The sequence below is a fragment of the Periplaneta americana genome, chromosome 17, assembly GCF_040183065.1.
Source record: "Periplaneta americana isolate PAMFEO1 chromosome 17, P.americana_PAMFEO1_priV1, whole genome shotgun sequence".
In the NCBI taxonomy this organism is placed as follows: Eukaryota; Metazoa; Arthropoda; class Insecta; order Blattodea; family Blattidae; genus Periplaneta; species Periplaneta americana.
This window is the reverse complement of record NC_091133.1, coordinates 85,225,991-85,246,991: the sequence shown is the minus strand read 5'-3', so window position 1 is coordinate 85,246,991 and position 21,001 is coordinate 85,225,991. Positions and strand designations below refer to the sequence as shown.

Genomic DNA, 21,001 nt, shown 5'->3' with positions numbered 1-21,001 from the left:
GTCAGTTTACTATAGGCCTACATTTTTTTCCTCAACACAATGTACAGTATACGGAGAAACATTTAAATTATGAGTGAAGTTAAATAATGCTGCCACATGTCCCAGTCGTTTAACACGTGCTGGACTTTCCTCGTCTGGCAAGTATACAGAAGTTACAGTAGGACACAACAAGCACATACACTTTCCTTACATTCAGCGAGTAAGATCCTAGCTAGCTTCATGGCATCCTTAAATCTTCAATCAAAAAGACAAAGTGACCAAACCTTATTAATGTAGAATAAAAGGAAGGCGTATTTTTGGGATGATTAAATTTCAATAATATTCAAATATGCTTCGAAAACGCATTATGTGTTTGTTTCTTATGACGTTCTTGTTTTGGAGAAGGTGACCTCCACACGCCTGTAAGCTTACTGGTGGCAGGCTGTGTGCACTTTGCTTTCTTCTTCTGCTCATAAACAATTCTTCCCTGTTACTATGTTGTGAGAGCTGCTAGTGCTGCTACACACTTTATTTAACACAGATTGTTATGAGGACGAGAAGTGAGAGTGGCAGATAACGTGATAGTGATATATGCGACAAATATAGAGAGTCTGCACACAGAGCAACAGGCTTCGCAGCAACACACACGTCGCTGTTCGAACACTAGGCTATACACTCCGGACGCTGTTCTCTACTGGCTTCAAAAATGGTAAGTTTACTTAAGAACAAACATCTACCCGGAAACGTCCGTGCCCCGTGTAGAATTCTATGCTGTGTCTAGGTGATATTTTAATTAAATGGATTAAATAATGTAGTAACAACCAATGTAGTAAATCCCGAAAAGACAAAGTATATGATTATGTCTCGTGACGAGAATATTGTACGAAATGGAAATATAAAAATTGGAAATTAATCTTTTGAAGAGGTGGAGGAGTTCAAATATCTGGGAGCAACAGTAACAAATATAAATGATACTCGGGAGGAAATCAAACACAGAATAAATATGGGAAATGCCTGTTATTATTCGGTTGAGAAACTTTTATCATCCAGTCTGCTGTCGAAAAATCTGAAAGTTATAATTTATAAAACAGTTATATTACCGGTTGTTCTGTATGGTTGTGAAACTTGGACTCTCACTTTGAGAGAGGAACAAAGATTAAGGGTGTTTGAGAATAAGGTGCTTAGGAAAATATTTGGGGCTGAGAGGGATGAAGTTACAGGAGAATGGAGAAAGTTACACAACACAGAACTGCACGCATTGTGTTCTTCAACTGGCATAATTAGGAACATTAAATCCAGACGTTTCAGATGGGCAGGGCATGTAGCACGTATGGGCGAATCCAGAAATGCATATAGTGTTAGTTGGGAGGCCGGAGGAAAAAGCCCTTTAGGGAGGCCGAGACGTAGATGGGAAGATAATATTAAAATGGATTTGAGGGAGGTGGGATATGATAGAGAATGAATTAATCTTGCTCAGTATAGGGACCAATGGCGGGCTTATGTGAGGGCAGCAATGAACCTCCGGGTTCCTTAAAAACCAGTAAGTAAGCAAGTAAGTAAGTAAATAACTACCAACAACAGATCGCCGTAATTTACATACCGGTCGAGGCATAACTAAGCTGCATGTTAGCTATGTAAGTGATTTTTTTAGTTGACTTAACTTTAATGAATCAACTGCTTATTTTGCGTCGATGAAATTGTAATAGTGAGATGGTATGATGCCGAGCATTCGCTATAGATTACCTGTCATTCGCCTTACGGTTGTGGAAACTCTCGGGGAAAAATCCAACCAGATAATCGGCCCATATGGGAATCAAACCTACGTCCAAGCATAGTCACAGAACAGCATGCAACACGACTGCCACCTGAGCTACCATGATAACTGTTCGTGGATTCGAATCCCGCCAATATACCAATACGACTATTGCACCAACCCTCGAGCTAGACGCATTCCGAACTGACTACACTGTAAGGCGTGTAAGGTATCCAGGTTTCGAACAGGCAACCCCACTCGTCCCTAGACCAGTCACTTTCGTGCATTGCAGCCGTCATTTGGAAAGTGCTATGGAATGATGGAACGGAGATTGGACACAATAATGTTGATGCCTAATATGAGGAAACTGGAGAACCCAGAGGAAAACTCCAACTGCGACCTTTTCGCCATAAGTGGCACTATACAGAGTGTTTCCGAGGTGATGTTACAAACTTTCAGGGATGATGGCGAAGGGCACATGTATCAATTTGAGATAAGGAACCATGGTCCGGAAACGACTGAGTCGAAAGTTATAAGCAAAAATAGTTGTGTGAAATGGAATTGTAATTTGACACCTTCCCTTAACCTTTGGAACAGTCGTGGAAAGATGGTATGGGCCGGATATGTCCTACGTGAGTACTTGGCCCGATACAATCTGTGAGCTTGTCTACTGTTCCCATTGGCTCATCCGTATTCGAAAATCAGGTCTGCTTACTCCGGTCTCGTGTACTCCTCCATTTCACTAGGACTGATGGACTGCACAGTGCAACTTGTACACATACATTGCTGTCTACAAATGTGCATATCAGGACCGACCATGTCCATTACACAATATGCTATCTGCATTGTTTTAGTGTAGTTTCCTGTCCCCATCCCTCAGACAGCGCACTGAATGGAATACAATGGAATACTGTAAGTAGACAACGTAAACAACGTCAGATGAATACAGTATGTGTAAGATGTAAAGATAAATACACATAAAAAAGGTGTACAGAGGAATAAAATTATTTCATTTCCACACAATTACTTTTGTTTGTAACTTTCGACTCGGTCATTTCCGGACCAGGGTTCCTTATCTCAAATTGATACATGTGCCCTTCGCCATCATCCCTGAAAGTTTGTAACACCACCTCGGAAACACCCTGTAGATTCCCAGACCAGACTGAGACTCTAACCCAGACCGCCTGTGTGACAAGCCGAAGGTCTGACCACTCATCCACCGCAGGGGTTTAGGGAAGATTAATTTTATTCTTATGATTCCCCCCCCCCCCACCCTCCTTTATAGCCTACGGAGGAATGATCCAAAGGATAGCACCGCAGCCTTGAGTGGATATAGACCTATTCCTTTTACTTGGGAATGTTTGTTGAAGTCTGAAGACCACTTTCTGTACAGATACCGTGACCCAGCTATGTGGTGTCATCTGTCGGTTCAACCATGTAGGCTTAAGGTTCCAGTGATATCCCATTGAAGTTACCCTTTCATACTTCCCTCCCGAAAGGTAACTACGTCTCCACAGACTGATACTACCTGTACGCCAGTCACAATATATAGTGCATACATTTTATCTTTCCACGCTCACGTTTGTACAGCGGAAACGGCAGTGCACAGCATAGCTGCACACATGGGACAGTGGAAAGATAAAATCTATGCACTGTATATGACGCCCATACAATTTGATTAATGCTACTGTAATGACGATAATAAATACTGAAATTGAGAATGATGGTGGAATTATGGAGGGAAAATGGAGAATCCTGAGAAATCCCTTCAGGAATCTTTGTTTTGTCCCTCACAAAATATGACTCCACCACCACCAATCTTCGAACTAATTTATTAAGCCAGCACGTCTTTTGTAAGTTAATGGTAAAATGTTAGAGAATGACTGTAAAATAATATGATGTGATATTTCCTCTACTATTTCTATACAGACGACTTTCAAATATACATAAAATTCCACACTGACAAAATAAATGATGCAATAACTAAAATTAATGACGATCTCGACTCAATTTGGACATGGACACGGAAATTCCGACTTAAACTAAATCCAGAAAAACCACAGTCAATAATTGTGGGCCATTCACATATGTGAAGCATTATTATTAACATAACAAATTTTTCACCGATTAAAATATAAGGCACTGAAATTCCGTTCAGTGAATCAGTAAAGAATCTAGGTATTTATACGGACAAAAGTTTAAACTGGAACATTCAGGTTGCAGAAATCTGCAAAAAAGTATTCTCACTAATCCATTCGTTTAAGTGATTGAACAATTTTCTATAATTTTCCTTGAAAAAGATTTTAGTGCAAACACTCGTGATGCCCCACTTCGATTACTGTGATATTCTGTTTACTGACCGCAACGTGTTCAAAATATGTTTTCGTCTGCAATATTCGCCGGGCTGATCACGTAACACCATCCCTCGAAATGTTGTCCTGGCTCCATTTAGAAGATCATAAGAAAATCCACTGTCTTTTCCACCCCTTTCACATATTGTATTTCTCCACTCCTGTCTATCTTGCGTCTCGTTTTAAAAATTTATCCACCTACCATAATCTAGACACACGATCACAACTCCCCTCAATTTTATCCATTCCCTCCCACCGAACATCCTCATATTCATCTTCCTTCACTGTAGCTGTTCCTCGACTTTGGAATTCCCTACCGAGTAATGTCAGGGACTGTCAGAATCAAACCAATTTCAGAATAGCTTAAGGAAATACTTTTTTAAGAATTCTTGTTAACAATAATAGCTGTTTCAAGTTTCTCAATGTTTAATGGTTATATAATGTCACATAATAAATATTTAAATTATTTCATTATTATTATTATTATTATTATTATTATTATTATTATTATTTCTTACCAATGTTTATTATTGTCTCACTAGTATTACTTATATAACTTTCATTATTTACTTTTACTTTCATTATTCACTTTCATGTTGTTTTACAGTCTAGATATTAAGGTACTAAAAGCCAATTGTATTCAGTTAGGATTAGAGTCTGGCTGGGCGGAAGAGAAGGCCTACTGGCCTTAGCTCTGCCAGATTAATTAAATAAATAAATAAATAATTATTATTATTCTTTCCCTTTAAAAATAAATATAGTCTGTGGACATTAACATACAAGCCTAAGCATACTATTGCAGTTCTTTTGTGCCTAATGGAAAGTTTACAGTCGTTGGGAATGCTACACTTTTTGTCTCTACTTCCAGTGCAAGATGAGATTAAAAGAATCACGGACTCTCACTGCGATAATCGCCTGTTTCATTATCAGAACTGTGTACTGATAAGAATTTTAATCGGTCAAATGAGTAACCTTCAGATAGTACGTATGACATAATAATTGGGGGTTTTGGAATGACAGTCGCAGCATTTGTTATTATAGCAAGTTTTCTTCATTATTTACAAATGTAACTATAAATGCAAAATGATTAAAGGCACAATTGTAGACCTACCAGAAAAAGGATGTAACATAAAATCAATGAAATATGTGACTTGTTAGTGGAAAAAGTAATTTTGAAACATTAATTTATAATAACAAATTATTGCATCCAATAGCTGAATAAACTTGTCCTTGATTAATCAAATGGTTATACTAGTAAATACAGTCCTAAATAAATATGACCCTGAAATTATTTTTCTTTCTCCTGAAAAGTGTATTATAGATTTGTTGGTTACACCCTTATTCCAGGGAAGTTTTCGATTTATAATTATAGTTTTGTAACACTACAGTCTTCTTTTGAGACATGCTTCCAAATTGTATTTTAAATTACGCTCAGGCTACTGATTTCAAATCCCTTTCCACTGCATAATTCATAGAAATTATGTAATTTTATCGATGGTAGCTAATATCTTTAATTCAAAGCACCATAAAATAAAATAAATAAATATAATGCTACGCATCATTATAAAAGGATATCTCTTCTTCGTCGTCTTCTTCTTCTTCTTCTTCTTCTTCACTTTGTGGCCTGTTTCTATGAATTTATTTTAAGAAACATGGTCCTGATCCTTCCCCTTATTTATTTATTTATTTATTTATTTATTTATTTATTTATTTATTTATTTATTTATTTATTTATAAGTTCGCAAATGAATACTTCTATTTCATACCTTAGATATGTAATATGTGTAGTAGGTCCAGGTAATTAAATATTTTAAGGTTGAAATGGTGCATTTTTAATAGCATTTAGCTAGAAATTCGGTTATAATATTTAATAAAATAGCGAAATAAAAAGTTTTCATGTAAATGACAAAATAATATAACTTAAGTATTTATTTTTCTTCCAGAAATTTGCATTTCGAGGACTTCTGTCACCTGTTCTGACACCGTATACAAATGATGGGTATGTCAACAAAAATGAAATTACACTAAATTTTTAATTTTTTTATCTATTTTTTTCTCATCACCATATTACTTTTAGGATACACAAATATCATGTAAGAAAGGATTAACCTGTTTAAACATAAAATAATTCAGTGAAAATTCACAAATGTTATGATACGGATTTAATATTGAATAAAATAATCGTATATTGCACCCCTATAAGCCATATACGACAACTTTAATAAAAAGCTCCTGCTTAAACTGGTTTTAAAGCTTTTATTGTCATGGTCAATGCTTAAGTTTAACCAGTTTTCAGAACACTAGCTGGAAACATTCTTTGCATCGAATTATTTATATGTCTGCTGCACATACTCCTAATTCAAAGTTCTACCGTTAAGCCATGTCATAACAAATGCGGCTGACACTTTAAAACTGAACATTTGAACAATTATTACCTCAGTAAAGTGAGCAGTTAAGATAACAGAGTGCAGAATTTACTTAGGAGTAGATAAACTGGTTGCTTATTCAGTTTTTTTAGTCAAGGTCACTGCTTTCATTCAGTATAATCCACAGAAAAATTGAAAGCAAGAAAACAAGACACTCCCCAGGAATACCCAGATTATTAACCCCTCAGCTGGTTTGCCGTACTTGTGTACACAGCTCTCTAGGTTAATTCTATAGCAGTTTTACGTACAAGTGTAAGCATCATGCATGATTGCATTAAAACCGCCACAGTTCATAATCTTTTTTTTTTTTTAGATATGCGGTTTTTTCGAGTGTATTTGCAGAGAGTCTGTTTTTTACTGTCATATGGTTGTATTATATTTAATCATTTAGAATTTAGAAATTAGAAATTAAAGAGTGTCGTCATGTAAATTTAATTCTACTAGGAGATTTAAATACCCCTTCAGTGCTTAGCACAGGGACTTTTAAATACTGGGTTGAGGGGTTAAGCATAGAAACAATTCATACCAGGTTCCCAGAAACTTCCTGGCTGCATATTTTTATACATGGTTCCAAAATAAAACAAGCTCAAAAGCAGAAGCTGATATACACTGTAAACTTTTCTCACTACCTACCAGTCAGCCAAAATACTACTGAAATAGAAGCTATAGAATTTACAATGAAAAATCTTATGTTCAGAATAAATTAATTTCAAAGAGCAGTTTTACTGATGGACCAAAAATCTCCCATTGCAGCAGTAGCATCAAACAAAAGAACAAAACATCGGAAATACGTAAAATTATCAGACAACTTATAAAAACAGGAAAGAAAATAGAACTACAGTGAATACCAGCCTAGGAATCGAAATAGCAGACGAACTGGCGAAGAAAGATACAACCCTACAACAAAAACATATCTAACTATCACTCCATAACCTCAAAACACTTAAGTTATGCAAAGGAAATTTGAAAACAGTATGTGTAGAACAAAAGCAGAAAACCATATAAAAAAATGAACCATGACAACAGCACGTGGAACAAATACTCAAAAGCAGCAAGAAAAGGTGCAGTGGCAATGTTCAGACCAGAGATGTAAAAATGTGACTTGCAAAGCGATTTCCCCTCATTACTTCCCTCTATCGATTTAGATGCACAGGATGGAATCGCAAACTCTCTCTCTATGATTCCTCAAGTACATCTGCACTGTAGGCTGGGAAGGAGGGAAGAAATATGTCACACGCGATTTCTCATTTACATCCCTGGTTTAGACTCAACACATATGATTGTTTCACGAGCCATTTGTAGATTAACATCCAAGGACTCACCCTTATGCACCATCTGTAAAGACCCCACCATGAACAAAGACAATCTACTCCAATGCAGTGCAATAGAAAGACACACGAGGATAGAATCCAATTTACCAGCAATCTACTGGGATGCAAGAAAGAATCACATCTAATGAACGCCATTGGAATTTTAAAAAAAATTAAAACTCAGATATAATTCACAATATTTTCTCGTGTGTAACTGTAACGTTAGTGTGTTTAAATTTTAGGAACTTTTTCTTCTATATCTTTTATTATTTCTTGAGTTTGTTTAATATCTAATTGTAATCACATTTGTTAAATTCAATATCATACTTTATATTATACTTGATTAGTATACTTCATCTTATATCAGACCATGAAATGCACGGTAACTTTGGAGGAGAGAAAAAAAAAAAAAAAAAGGCACCGAGTTTTTAAAATATTTTCAACCTCATCAACATTTTGTTAAGATATCAAAATTCTCATTATATGTATTAGACTTCAGATATACTCGTGCGTGTTATTTATTTTTTTATCATATTCATTTCAGGAAATTCAGTATTCAGTTGGATGTCATTCCAAAATATGCCAAATTTCTATCAAGCATAGGGATCGATGCAGTACTGGGTAAGTTACTGTCATTCTGTTTTTATATTGTTAATCTCATTATTTCAATTTCATCTTATGCTTCAAGTTCACTTACTTATTTACTTACAAACGTAGAATAAATATAGGAAATGCCTGCTATTATTCAGTTGAGAAGCTTTTGTCATCCAGTCTGCTTTAAAAAAACCTGAAAGTTAGAATTTATAAAACACTTATATTACCAATAATTGTTCTGTATGGCTGTGAAACTTCGACTCTCACTTTGAGAGAGGAACAGAGGTTAAGGGTGTTCGAGAATAAGGTGCTTAGGAAAATATGTGGGACTAAAAGGGATGAAGTTACAGGAGAAATGGAGAAAGTTACACAATGCAGAACTGCACGCATTGTATTCTTCACTTGACATAATTAGTAACATTAAATCCAGACATGTGAGATGGGCAGAGCATGTAGCACGTATGGGTGAATCCGAAAATGCATATAGAGTGTTAGTTGGGAGACCTGAGAGAAAAAGACCTTTGGGGAGACCGAGATGTAGAGTGGAGGATAACATTAAAATGGATTTGAGAGAGGTGGGATATGATGGTAGGGACTGGATTAATCTTGTTCAGGATAGGGACCATTGGTGGGCATATATGAGGGCAGCAATGAACCTCTGGGTTCTCTAAAAGCCATTTGTAAGGTAAGCTTTAAACATATTGCTATATTGATTAATTTCCTTTCTTTGTATGTAGCTAGCTTATAAAATTTAATGCTATATTACAATTTAAGTCTATTATATCCTAAACTACAACTTGAAAAACCTAACTTGAATTTTTGTAACGTATAATATCCAAGAAGTCACCGGCACAGCTCAGTCGGCTCAGGCATATGCCTGCCGATCCAGAGTTGCTCTTGGGTGCTGGTTCGATTCCCGCTTGGGCTGATTATCTGGTAGGGTTTTTTCCGAGGTTTTCCCAATCGTAAGGCGAATGTCAGGTAATCTATGGCGAATCCTCGGCCTCATCTCGCCAAATCTATCACCATCCCATCAACGCTAAATAATCGTTAAAATAACAAAGCTAAAAATATATCATCCAAGACTTAGTTATTTGTTGTTTTGTCAACTATCCGAAGACAGGTCTGAACCTCACAAGTAATACTAAGAGACAATGTGGTAGACTTATTTATGTGTGAAATTATAAGCATTAGCCATCTGTATTAATAACACACCGACAGTGTCAGCATTCAAGGACATTAACTAAGCACGTTACATAACATGTTATGGCATTTCATATATCACTGATTAGAGTTGAATGTATATTAGTACCGGTATCAGATAATTTCTTGAACTTTCCATACTAGTTGAAGTCAGTGTCTACAACGATAAGTTAATGATAAGTAATTTTTATAGCAATAATTGTTCTCTCACATTTAAGTAATGCTGCAGCTCCATTTGTAGAACACGTGACATTTAATGTGATAAATAACTACTAATTACAATTTCCTTTGTGTCATAATTATGTACTAACTACTGTTGTTTGCGAGTGTATGTATGTATGTATGTATGTATGTATGTATGTATGTATGTATGTATGTATGTATGTATGTATGTATGTATGTATGTATGTACACAACGCAACTCCATGTTATGGCAAGAAAGTGTACCCATTTTGATTTTCGTTCCAATGGATTTGAGGAAGGTGGATATGATTATAGAGACTGGATTAATCTTGCACAGGATGGATTAATCTTGCACAGGATAGGGACTGATGGCGGGCTTATGTGAGGACGGCAATGAACCTCCCGGTTCCTTAAAAGCCGTACATAAGTAAGTTAGACAAACAGTTAATGATGAATGATTTCACATCTGTTTCTGAAATTCTAAAGAACAATTTTGTTATGTGCATGAAATGATACAATATGATATAAAGAAACAGTATACCGATTTCCAAAATATTTTCAACTGAAGCATGGCATTGCATTGTATTGCATGTCATCATCATCATCATCATCATCATCATCATCACCATCATCATCATCATCATAATCACTCCAAGGAATAGGCATTCCGCCTGTTCTGTTCTCACAATGAATCCATCCACATTTTTTGTGGTCTACCCACATCCCTTCTTCCAACAAGCTTTTAGTAAAAAGCAAATTCTGGTATTCTCTAGTCGTCCTTTCTTTGATATCCTCATATCAGCCTTTTTTAAAAATAAAAACCTATTAATTTTGAACAGAAAGATTCTATCTTGCTTAGGCAAGTTTTGGCTCGTGGTGTCTCCTTCATACTATGGATAATGTACTAAATTCAAGATTTGTTTTAAAGTCGCCATATGTACATGATTACAGTGAATGGAACAAGTGGCGAGGGAATGTCGATGACAGTAGATGAGAGGAAGGCAGTTACAGAAGCATGGGCTACTGCTGTGAAAGAAACAAAGCAAGTTCTGATGGTACATGTTGGAGGTGCATGTCTCAAGGATGTTCAGGAGATGGTAATATTTTCTTTACGAACAAAATATTCACACGGTTTATCACAATGATATTACGTATGTGACTGTATCACAGAACTGTATTTATCATAAAAATTTAGAAATTTTGCCTTGGAAAAACACCAGACAAAACTATGCGTGATTTTTGTTGATTACTAGACATCGGATTTTTAGGCACTAAAAATTGCAGTTTTAGGCGCCTAAAATAAGCTCAAAATTTGTAAAATTAGGCTCTATTTTAATGAAAATAGGCATTTTAGGCACATCAAGGTATCATACTTATTTCTTTCACTGAAATTTTTAGTTATACACTAAAATACGCACAAAAAAGTATGTTTAAACATTAAAAAAGAATACTATATTATATTTATAAACAGAGCTGCACAAATTTAATATATTGAAACTAATGAAATAATGATTATTGATATCAAGATTACTCATTTTAAGTTATTGAAATTCAGTTCCATGCTCAGACTTTATTATAATTATCTGCACAGTACACCACCAGAATTTTTTCTAAATTCTCCAAAGTTAACCTTTGCCTTTTGTCACTGAGAATCATTTTGAAAGCAGAAAAACTTCTTTCAACCGAAACTGATGTGAGAGGCAAATTTTAAATTAGGTACAATAGAAACATCAATACTTACTGGAACATTTATACTTTCCCCCGATATCACTCTTGATACTTTTTCCAACAATGAAAATCCTACATTCTTATTTAATACGTTGTTCCACTTATTTTTAACTTTTTTCCCAGTTTCGCCCAAAGCAGAATGTATGTTCACTTGAGCTTCCTTTACTATTGCTATTTGGCTACAAAGAGATTGTTTTTCACGTTCTAATTGTTCAATGCTTGCAGGTATGAAAGAAAAGTTTGATGTTATGTAGGCAATATCGTTTTTTACTCGTGAGTCATTCAGACAATCTTTCACTGCTTTCACACACGCTGCACTATCAGTTTCAGGTAATTTATCAATAACTGTGACCACTTCTTTAAAATACTTAGAATAATACACCACTGACTGAATCCAGGTTCCCCATCGTGTAACAACCGGCTGAGGTGGGAGTGGGATATCTGGAAAGTTCTCTCTGAATATTGAAATCCTGGATGGGGCTTTACAAAAACATTTTTTTGTGTTAGAAATAAACGAATTGACAAGAGGAAATTCATTCCGGATTGTTTCAGAAACCCTGTGAAGGCCATGTGCTAGACAGGTTAAATGCGTGAGGTTAGGATAAAATGTTTTAAGAAGTGGAGCTGCAGCAACCATGTATGAGGCAGCATCAGTACAAAACAACGGAACTTTAGAATCGTCTATATTACCTGAGTATAAAGACTGTAGGCCTTTATTTACAAAATAAGCAATGGCTTGGCTATTCACTTTCGAAAGTTCCTTAACACATACGAGGTGTGGAATCGAAGGTCCATCAGGACTAAGTTTTCCTACTACCATATTTGCTATATACCTATTCATAGGATCTGAGGTTTCATCCACAGAGACCCATATGTAAGAATCACCTATATCCTCCCGAATGGAAGCGAAAGTTTCATTGTATATTCTGTCTAAGTAATTTTTTCTTAGGGTCGACTCAGATGGGATATTTTGTTTGCAGTATTTTTGTAAGAACTGTCTTAAAACCGGATTTTCAATTGCATTCCAGGGAATGTTAGCAGCAACAAACGCTCTGGTTAAATCAGCATAGAAATTGCTGCTGAGATTGGATGAAGTAGGCTGTGTTAGTAAAGTTTGTTGCAGTTGATTTTTCTGCTGAACTTTAGCCTTATGAGCCGCTCCTTGCACATGCTGCTTTAGGTGGCACTTCTTTTCTTGCGAAATCTAAAAATGTAAAGTAAACTGAATTAAAATAAAATCCTAATTGTTGTATTGCCGTATTTCTATCACAAAGTTAGTGGGTTCGAACAATCAAAATTTTAATGACCTGCAAATACTTTAACTATCGGAATTTAAAAGGTTAAAGTGTAGTGGTCTTAAAAAGAATTATACCTCAGGATAGCTCAGTCAATGTATAAATATTATAGGCCTACTCATTAAAATTAATAGAATTTATATATTTCAACTATTGTTACATACCTGTTTGCTACAAATCTTGCAGAATATTATTTTTCCATCATAAGTGAATTCTGAATATTCTGTTAGCCATTGCCGGATCAATGTAGATTTTGCACTTATATTTTTCGGCATTATCGCGTTAAACTTTACAGGAAAACGTCCTACCGCTCAAAACTTCTCAACATAAATAAGGTGAGGGAAAGAGCAACTGTTAACGAGCATTCAAATGAACCGTTGTTATTGAGATTCAATTGGACAAAAATACACAGTTCCACTTATTGTTGCATTTCCTGGTAGTGTTAACACTAGGAGGGCCATTCTTTTAAATATTTTGTAACGGTTTACCCTACTAATTCGCAGTTTTACGACTTTTCATAAATATTTCAAAAACACACTTTCTCCAAAAATTGTGATTTTATGACACTCTGAAGGGCAGTACAGCTAATCGGTTTCAGACCGAAAACAGTCATTTTTATAGTATAGTATATCTCTGAATCGGTAGCAGCACATGTTGTGAATGTTGCCTGCTTCAAAACTAAGGTTGGTTCTTTGTCGGCATTTATGCCTCCAAACATGTTAAATTCGGTGAAATCTATTGCGAGTGTCGTGAGATTCAAAACATTTTGTTTCCTTTATCAATGGTTTCATGGCCGGTGTGAAGCAAACTTTCCACTTTTTAAATGCCTTAAATTTCGCAGTGAATGCATGTATAAATTATAAAAAGTAAGAGTAAAATGCGAAACTTTACAGTGAGTTAGGCATTTTTAGGCGAATATTAACAAATTAGGCTCTAATAACCATTTTAGGGCACTATAAAACTCTTTGAATACCTTTCAATTTCCATGAAACACAAATATTAATAATTATTTTTACTTTTCTCCTAAAGAAACAAAATAGGCATTTGCCCTAGAATCCGATGTCTGTTGATTACTTAAGGAATTACTATACTTAAGTTACATAATTTCAAAATTTGCATATTTTTGTCAACAATACTTCAAGATACTAGCAACTCATTATTTTACTCTGTTCCAGATCTCTTGTATAAGGCGAGAGTGAATAGAGTAGCACTGCAATATAGATATAAGACCAGTGAAATCATACTATACATCCATTATTTTTGTCTTTTACATCGAAGGACAGCCAGACTTCGATTTCTTTTAAATATAAATTAGAAGAATATCTTATGATGACTTGCCAGACTTAACACATTATAAACACAATGTATTGCATTTCAGTGCGTTTATTTTAGTTTTTTTTTTATTGCGTGCATTTTATTTGACTGTCTCTTCCTGATTTTATTACGTAAATCGCATTTGCTTATAACTTAACTTAAATCTGACATATTTGTATACTTAATTATGCAATCAAGTTTTACTCCTGGCTTAGTGTAAAAGAAGGCTTTATGGTCTTAACTTTGCCAGGTTAAATAAAATAAAATAAATAATAATAATAATAATAATAATAAATTAATAGTGTTTTCTGTGTTGGAAAAAGTTTCAGAGTTAAAAAAACATATATTAAATGAAAGAAACGTGTGCTCTGAAGTTTTCCACTTTAGATTTGATTTGTCTGTTATCAGTCATTTGTATTATAAATTAAAATATGTATTTTTATAAAGCTGTGTGCTCAAATAACTTACAAAAACAAGCTAATTTAATTTAAACTCATACAATACCTCACACTAGAAATGAAAATAATGTTTGTAACAACCCCAGACTTTCTACTGTAGAGAAAATATATAAAGTCGAGAAAACTCACACAAACTACAACATCAACAATTTTTTTTGTCTGGGTCCTAATATTTCTCTGTACCGGTATCTGTTATTTCCATAGGCCGCACATGCAGAAAGGCTGGGCTGTGACAGCATCATGAGTCTACCTGAGCTCTTTAACAAGCCTTCAACAGTGGAAGGACTTGTGAATTATCTTAAATATGTTGGAGAAGCAGCTCCAAAAACACCTCTCCTGTACTATCATAATCCCGCATATACTGGAGTTAGAGGTAAGTACTTCTTATATTAGAATTTAATGGGACACCGTTGTAAAAAATAAAAAACACGTCATCAAATACAATTTCCCACACATACCAATAATATAAATTAACTAATTTAAGATTTTATGTAGTTAGTCCGATGCAGAATTTTTTTGGTTATGTTCAATTTGTTACTGTGTATGAATTTTTACACACAGTAAATCATCTACATAGAACCAATGGTTCAATAAAACCATACATAGATTTTTTTTTGTAAACTGTCAAAATTTTTGTCTGCAAGAATCACAGAATATCATCAGTCTTTCTAACTTACTACATTTTATAATACTGTGTTTCTTGTCTGACAAAACACAACGTGAGACACTAAACATATCAAATAACCACTATTATTTTTTCTTCAGTTTTGTATACATTATGTTTGTCCTATGTCTCATGCATATACAGTAATTAGATAATGTAGTGTTTTGTTTACTTTAGTAAGCATGCCCAAGTTCCTGGCTGCTGCTGCTCGTGATATTCCTACATTTGTTGGAATGAAGTTTACAGACAACAATCTGGAGGAAGGAACACAGTGCGTTGTGGAAAATGGGAATCTTGCCATTTTCTTGGGCTGTGATCATGTATGTATTATCTTGCATGAAAATGAATTCGAATCATTAAAGCTGTTACAAGCAAAGAATCGACTTCTGACAGTCCTGTAACGTCTATTTTTTAATTCCCTTCTACCTGCTGTGCTCTTGGAACAGCCAATAGAAACTGAAATCGTCACTTGCCTTTCTAGTGGTGCAGAAGGAAGTGTTTACATTATAATGACAACTAACAAGCAAACATTCTCATGGAGACAGATAAAAAAGTTAATTTTTTTTCTTCCACTATGTTAATAATGTCAAAACATGTGCTTGTACAAATTTTGGCCACTCGGATGCAATTACGAGGGCCGTAAAAAAATAAGTTTCCCTGGGGCCGTTTACAGAAAGAAAACACAATTTCATTGAAAAAATTATTGGAACAGATACAACAAATGTTGAGCTATTTTTCAACACATTCCCCACTGGAATTGAAACATTTTTCATACCATGGAATCAGCAGAAAGGTGCAGGCAGATGGCTGTCACATACTGGTTCTGATCGCAAGCAGCAGACTTCTACTACACAGGGCTACGAAAGTTGATCCCATGGTATGACAGATTTCTCAATTTCAGTAGGGAAATGTGTTGAAAAATATCTCAACAACTGATATATCTGTTTCAATCAATTTCTCCATGAAATTGTGTTTACTTTATTTAAATGTCTCCAAGAAAACTTATTTTTTTACAGCCCTTGTAATTGCGTTTGAGTGGCCAAAATTTGACATTACAGTAGCACCCCGATTTTCCGTCACCCTATTAACCGATTGGTGGATTATCCAACTGTCTTTCTCTCGCGCTCTTTTTTTTTTTTTTTCTTTTTGCTGCAGAAAAATATGAAGTACTGTACATTTTATTAGTACGAATTTTTTCAACAGAGTGTCTTTTACAAACTTTTACTCTTATACAGTATGGTCTACTCTTAAAGGGGCCTAAATTCTTTGCAAAATGCCTTCCACAGGTGTCAAAGAAAAGAAGTTGTGCTACGAAAAATACGAGTAGTGCAAGTAATTGAGTGGTTTGAGAAAAGAGAAACTGTGGTTCATCTCGAATCAGAATACGAAATAGGAATTACAACTGTGTACGATTTAATTAAAAACAAATATAAAGTGTAATAAATATGTAAATCTACAACATGAGACCTGTACTATTCCTATCTTTCCACAGATAGTCGTCATAAAGTTTCCTTGGCTCTTAAAAACCCGTCATTGAAAACCAGACATATATTAGTGAACATCTGATCCATTACCTGGCATGTTAAAAACACAAGACCACAGAGGAAATTATGAAACTGTATTATGCAGTTAATTTATGAAAACCTTGTATGGTACGGATTATCCGATTTTTTCGATTAACTCCACGCCCTTCATAACCACGGATAATAGAGGTTCTACTGTATTAACATGGTGGAAGAAAAAAAATAAATTTTTTATCTACCCCCATAAAAATATTTGTAAGTTAAGGAGCTATGTGGCAACACCATCTTCACTTGGCTTCTGAGAAGTAATGCCCACCAACTGTCTGTTTCTGAGGGACAGGAGGGGATGGGAATGCTGCCAGCTGCAACGCTGTGCTTTGGCACTATAGCTTCCATATGCTTCACTAGAGACATCAGAATTCGCTCCTTTGACTGTGACAGTTGTAATGTAATTGAGGACCGTTTTTCCAAAACTCGCTTTCTGCAAAATTGTAATTTTTGAGGAGACACAAATAACTGATTGGAAAATTGTACGTAAAAAAATAATTTTCAAATTCTATGTTAAACACTTTATTTTTTAGACAGTATTTGGTACATATACAAATCGAAAGCAAAATATGTATCTTTTCTTAAGTATATGGTATACTACACAAAACTCCATTTTGCCCATTTCTGCAGAAAGCGAGTTTTGGAAAATGGTCCTCAATTTTTTTTTTCGTATCTTTAAAGCAGGTAAGGTTAAGAAAAAATTATATATATATATATATATATACACACACACACACACAACTTGCCATTTTCACTCCAATATAAAATGAGTACCATTAAGGTAAAATTATCCGGAGGTAAAATAGTCCCCCAATCGGATCTCCGGGCGGGGACTACTTTAATGGTACAGAATCAACTAAACATCTTACAATGTAATGCTGGTGGTATAACATCAGCCAAGAACCTGCATAGAATCGGAATATATCATCGGAATATATCAGTCCCCTAAATGCCCACTGTGCAACTCAAACCACGAAATGGATTCGGAACACCTCAAAATCTGTGCTTCGGTGGCTGGCCATGATAATATCTTTGAAAAATATTGGAGTGCAAGAGGTCAAATGACTTTATTGTCAAACGCCTGGCATTAGAAAACAACAATAACATATATATATAATGTTTTTCTGGGTATAGGGCATAGAAATTTAACATTGCATAAGAAATCTATGCATATAAAAATGAAGAAGTAACTTAATCAGTGGGCCACGTTCAGAAATAGCAAGCTTCGATAATTTATAAAACAAAAGAAGATCATGCTTTTAATTTGTATTTCACCCATATGAAGTCAGTTATGTAGATCAATTTACCAACAGTCATTGCCCAGAGTGCGCTATAGGAGGCTGATCTACACTACACCCGAGATGAAATGATGATGGAGTTTTGTTGGGTTGCTACAGGGGAACCAGAGCTCCCAGAGAAAGCCCCTACATTGCCTGGACCATGAGCTTACCCAACACAAGTTATAAATTGGATGTACACTGAGGATCAAACTCAGGTACACATGATTACAAGTCCAGTGCTCTAGCCACTAGACAACTGTAACAACAAATTATGTTCTCTTAGTTTACAAATGGTCAAAGCCTGCTTTATTCTAAACATGGTCCACTGACTAATTATTTCTTCATGTTTGAGTTGCTTGAAAAAAATCTAAAAAAATACATTTAAAATTGGAAGCCTCATCCAGATCTCAGATGTTCTTCAAACTGTCACATAATATCCTGTGTAATTTATACAAAATAAACAAAGAAGAAATACCAATCTATATCACAGACACACTCATTGGTAAAACTCCAGTTGTGAACGAAATTCCTCCATGGAAATGGGCAATTCCAGAACATAGCATACAAATTCCAGGAAATCATTCCAAAAATGATCCTCCATACATTCTTAAGTTAGATGCCATGGAACTAATCTGCAGCACATACAAGAATCACCTTCAAATTTATACAGATGGATCTCTAAACCCTGATGATAGGACATCAGGAGCAGGGTATTATATTCCAAAATATTAAGAAAGTTATTTCATACCATGTTCATCCTCCTCCAGTCTTGACACTGAATTGTTAGTTATTGATGCTGCTCTTCAGTGTGTTACTCAAATTTCTGAAAAATCTATTTGCATACTTACCAACTCCAAGAGAGCTATATTTAATATAATCAAATATGTACCAAACCTATACGTACATAGAATTATTCCAATTCAGAAACAACTAAGTATACTAAAACAACTTCAAAAGGAAATAACATTTCAATGGATTAGGTATCCATTGTTGGATACCTGGAAACGAGAAAGTCGATAATATTGCAAAACAGGCAACATATTTGCAACCAATATCTCTTCAAATGATATCTCTATCCAGTGCTTTTGCTTCAGTAAGGTCTCATTTCATAAACTTATGGATCAACAATTGGCTCTCTTTTGACAAAGGAAAAATTTTACAGTCCATTCAAAAGAAATCAAATGACCTAGAAATGTACAAAAACTTGCCCAGACATGTTCAAACATTTGTAACAAGAGCCAGAACAGGTCACATTGTCACACAATGTACCTACAGCAATTTCACCTTTCTGATACTCCTACTTGTCTGTGATGTAATAATCATGATGAAGATCTGGAATACATTCTTTTATACTGTCCATTCATAAATCACTAAAGAAGTAAATTAAAATCATCAGTACCAGTTGCAGAAGACACAGCTCTACAGTATATATTGATTACACCCCAACTCTGGCTACTAGCAACAGGCATTTATAATGAACACCGATCAAAATACCCCCTCATTTCTCATGAAAAACAAGAACTGAAAAGACTACAGTGGCCTTTATGTTGTCAGCAAACAGCTGGATACATTAAGAAGATTGATTGATTGAAGTTGCTTGAAATTTATCTTTCTTAGAAACCTAAGTGTCAATGACACTTTTCAAATTACAGCAACATCTGTGCACCATTCTTTGTTTAAAAAAAACATAACTGACTGTTTTCATAATACTATGGTGTATATTGGATTCACTCCCATTTTAAGGTACTGACAAACATGCAAATGCAGATTGCAAGAATTGACTGTATATGTTTGTACAAAGCTATATACTTATATGGATTCATCTACAGGTTCTCGCCGGAGCATTTACACTGGGATTTGACTCTGCAATTGCTACCACTCTAAACATGCTTCCAAGTCCTAGCATTAAAATGCTTGCAGCAATTAAAAACAATCGTTCAAAGGAAGCACTCGAAGAACAGAGGAAACTATCTGCAGCTATAAATGTCATGACTCGTAATGGTAAGTAAGAAAACTTCTGTAACAGAACAACATATTGCAATATACTGTATATGGATATTACTTTGAATTAGATTGTCAAAACTTAATTTATTTCACAGGTGGCTGGGTAGCAACTATGAAAGCTGCAATGAATTTAATGACCCCTATTGATGTGGGACCTCCTCGACCACCACTTACCCCACTTACCAGCAAAGAAATTCAACAACTTAAACAAGAACTAACGGCCATGAAACTTCTCCACTAAGCATATACAAGTATTGTAAATATCATCAACCACAAATTAACATTTCAGTGAATAAAATTATGCATACCATGAAAATTGTGTCGTGTTTCTAAGAACTGTAATACAGTGAAACCTCTCCTTAAGGACACCCCCAAGATACGGACACTCCTCATATATGGACAGGTTTTTATGTCCCAACTGAAATAATATAGAAATAATGATAAATTTAACTCTCGTTTACGGACACTCTCAGACACGGACACGGACAGCTGTTTCACAGTCCTAAAGCTTGCTTTACCTCTTGACTGCGGACAGAACTTGGATTTCAAGACTTAATGTGTTACAAAAATGGAAAATTTAGTACAAAAATTCCTTAACATAAAAAGAAGACAATAGACCTACAGGTTTCGTAGGCTACCACTAGCCCAGCCGGCTACCTCTTGTTAGCTGAAAGCGGGTCCAAGAGTTTCGCGATCGTGAAATTGTATTCGACACATGATAGGGTTAGTAGGATTATTCTCTTCACTACAATCAGTTCTGTTTCGAGAGACATGGCACCTGAACGTAAAGGTTAAATTGAAAACTGTAAATTACAGTAGTGCATAACTGTAGATCTAGAATAAAATTGCATGGCACAATACTGTATTTTCCTTTTTCGGTCTTGTCTA

At 35.1% G+C, this 21,001-nt stretch overlaps 1 protein-coding gene across 1 annotated transcript; it reads left to right on the top strand.

The window, feature by feature from the left end:
* The first annotated feature begins 241 nt into the window (after positions 1–241).
* LOC138692861 (N-acetylneuraminate lyase-like) lies at positions 242–20,429 on the top strand. The gene is made up of 8 exons (XM_069816151.1): positions 242–688; positions 6,027–6,082; positions 8,364–8,440; positions 10,751–10,896; positions 14,799–14,967; positions 15,436–15,578; positions 19,939–20,110; positions 20,209–20,429. The coding sequence occupies exons 1-8, from the start codon at positions 686–688 to the stop codon at positions 20,352–20,354; spliced, it is 912 nt and encodes a 303-aa protein (XP_069672252.1). The 5' UTR covers positions 242–685; the 3' UTR covers positions 20,355–20,429.
* Positions 20,430–21,001: the final 572 nt, after the last annotated feature.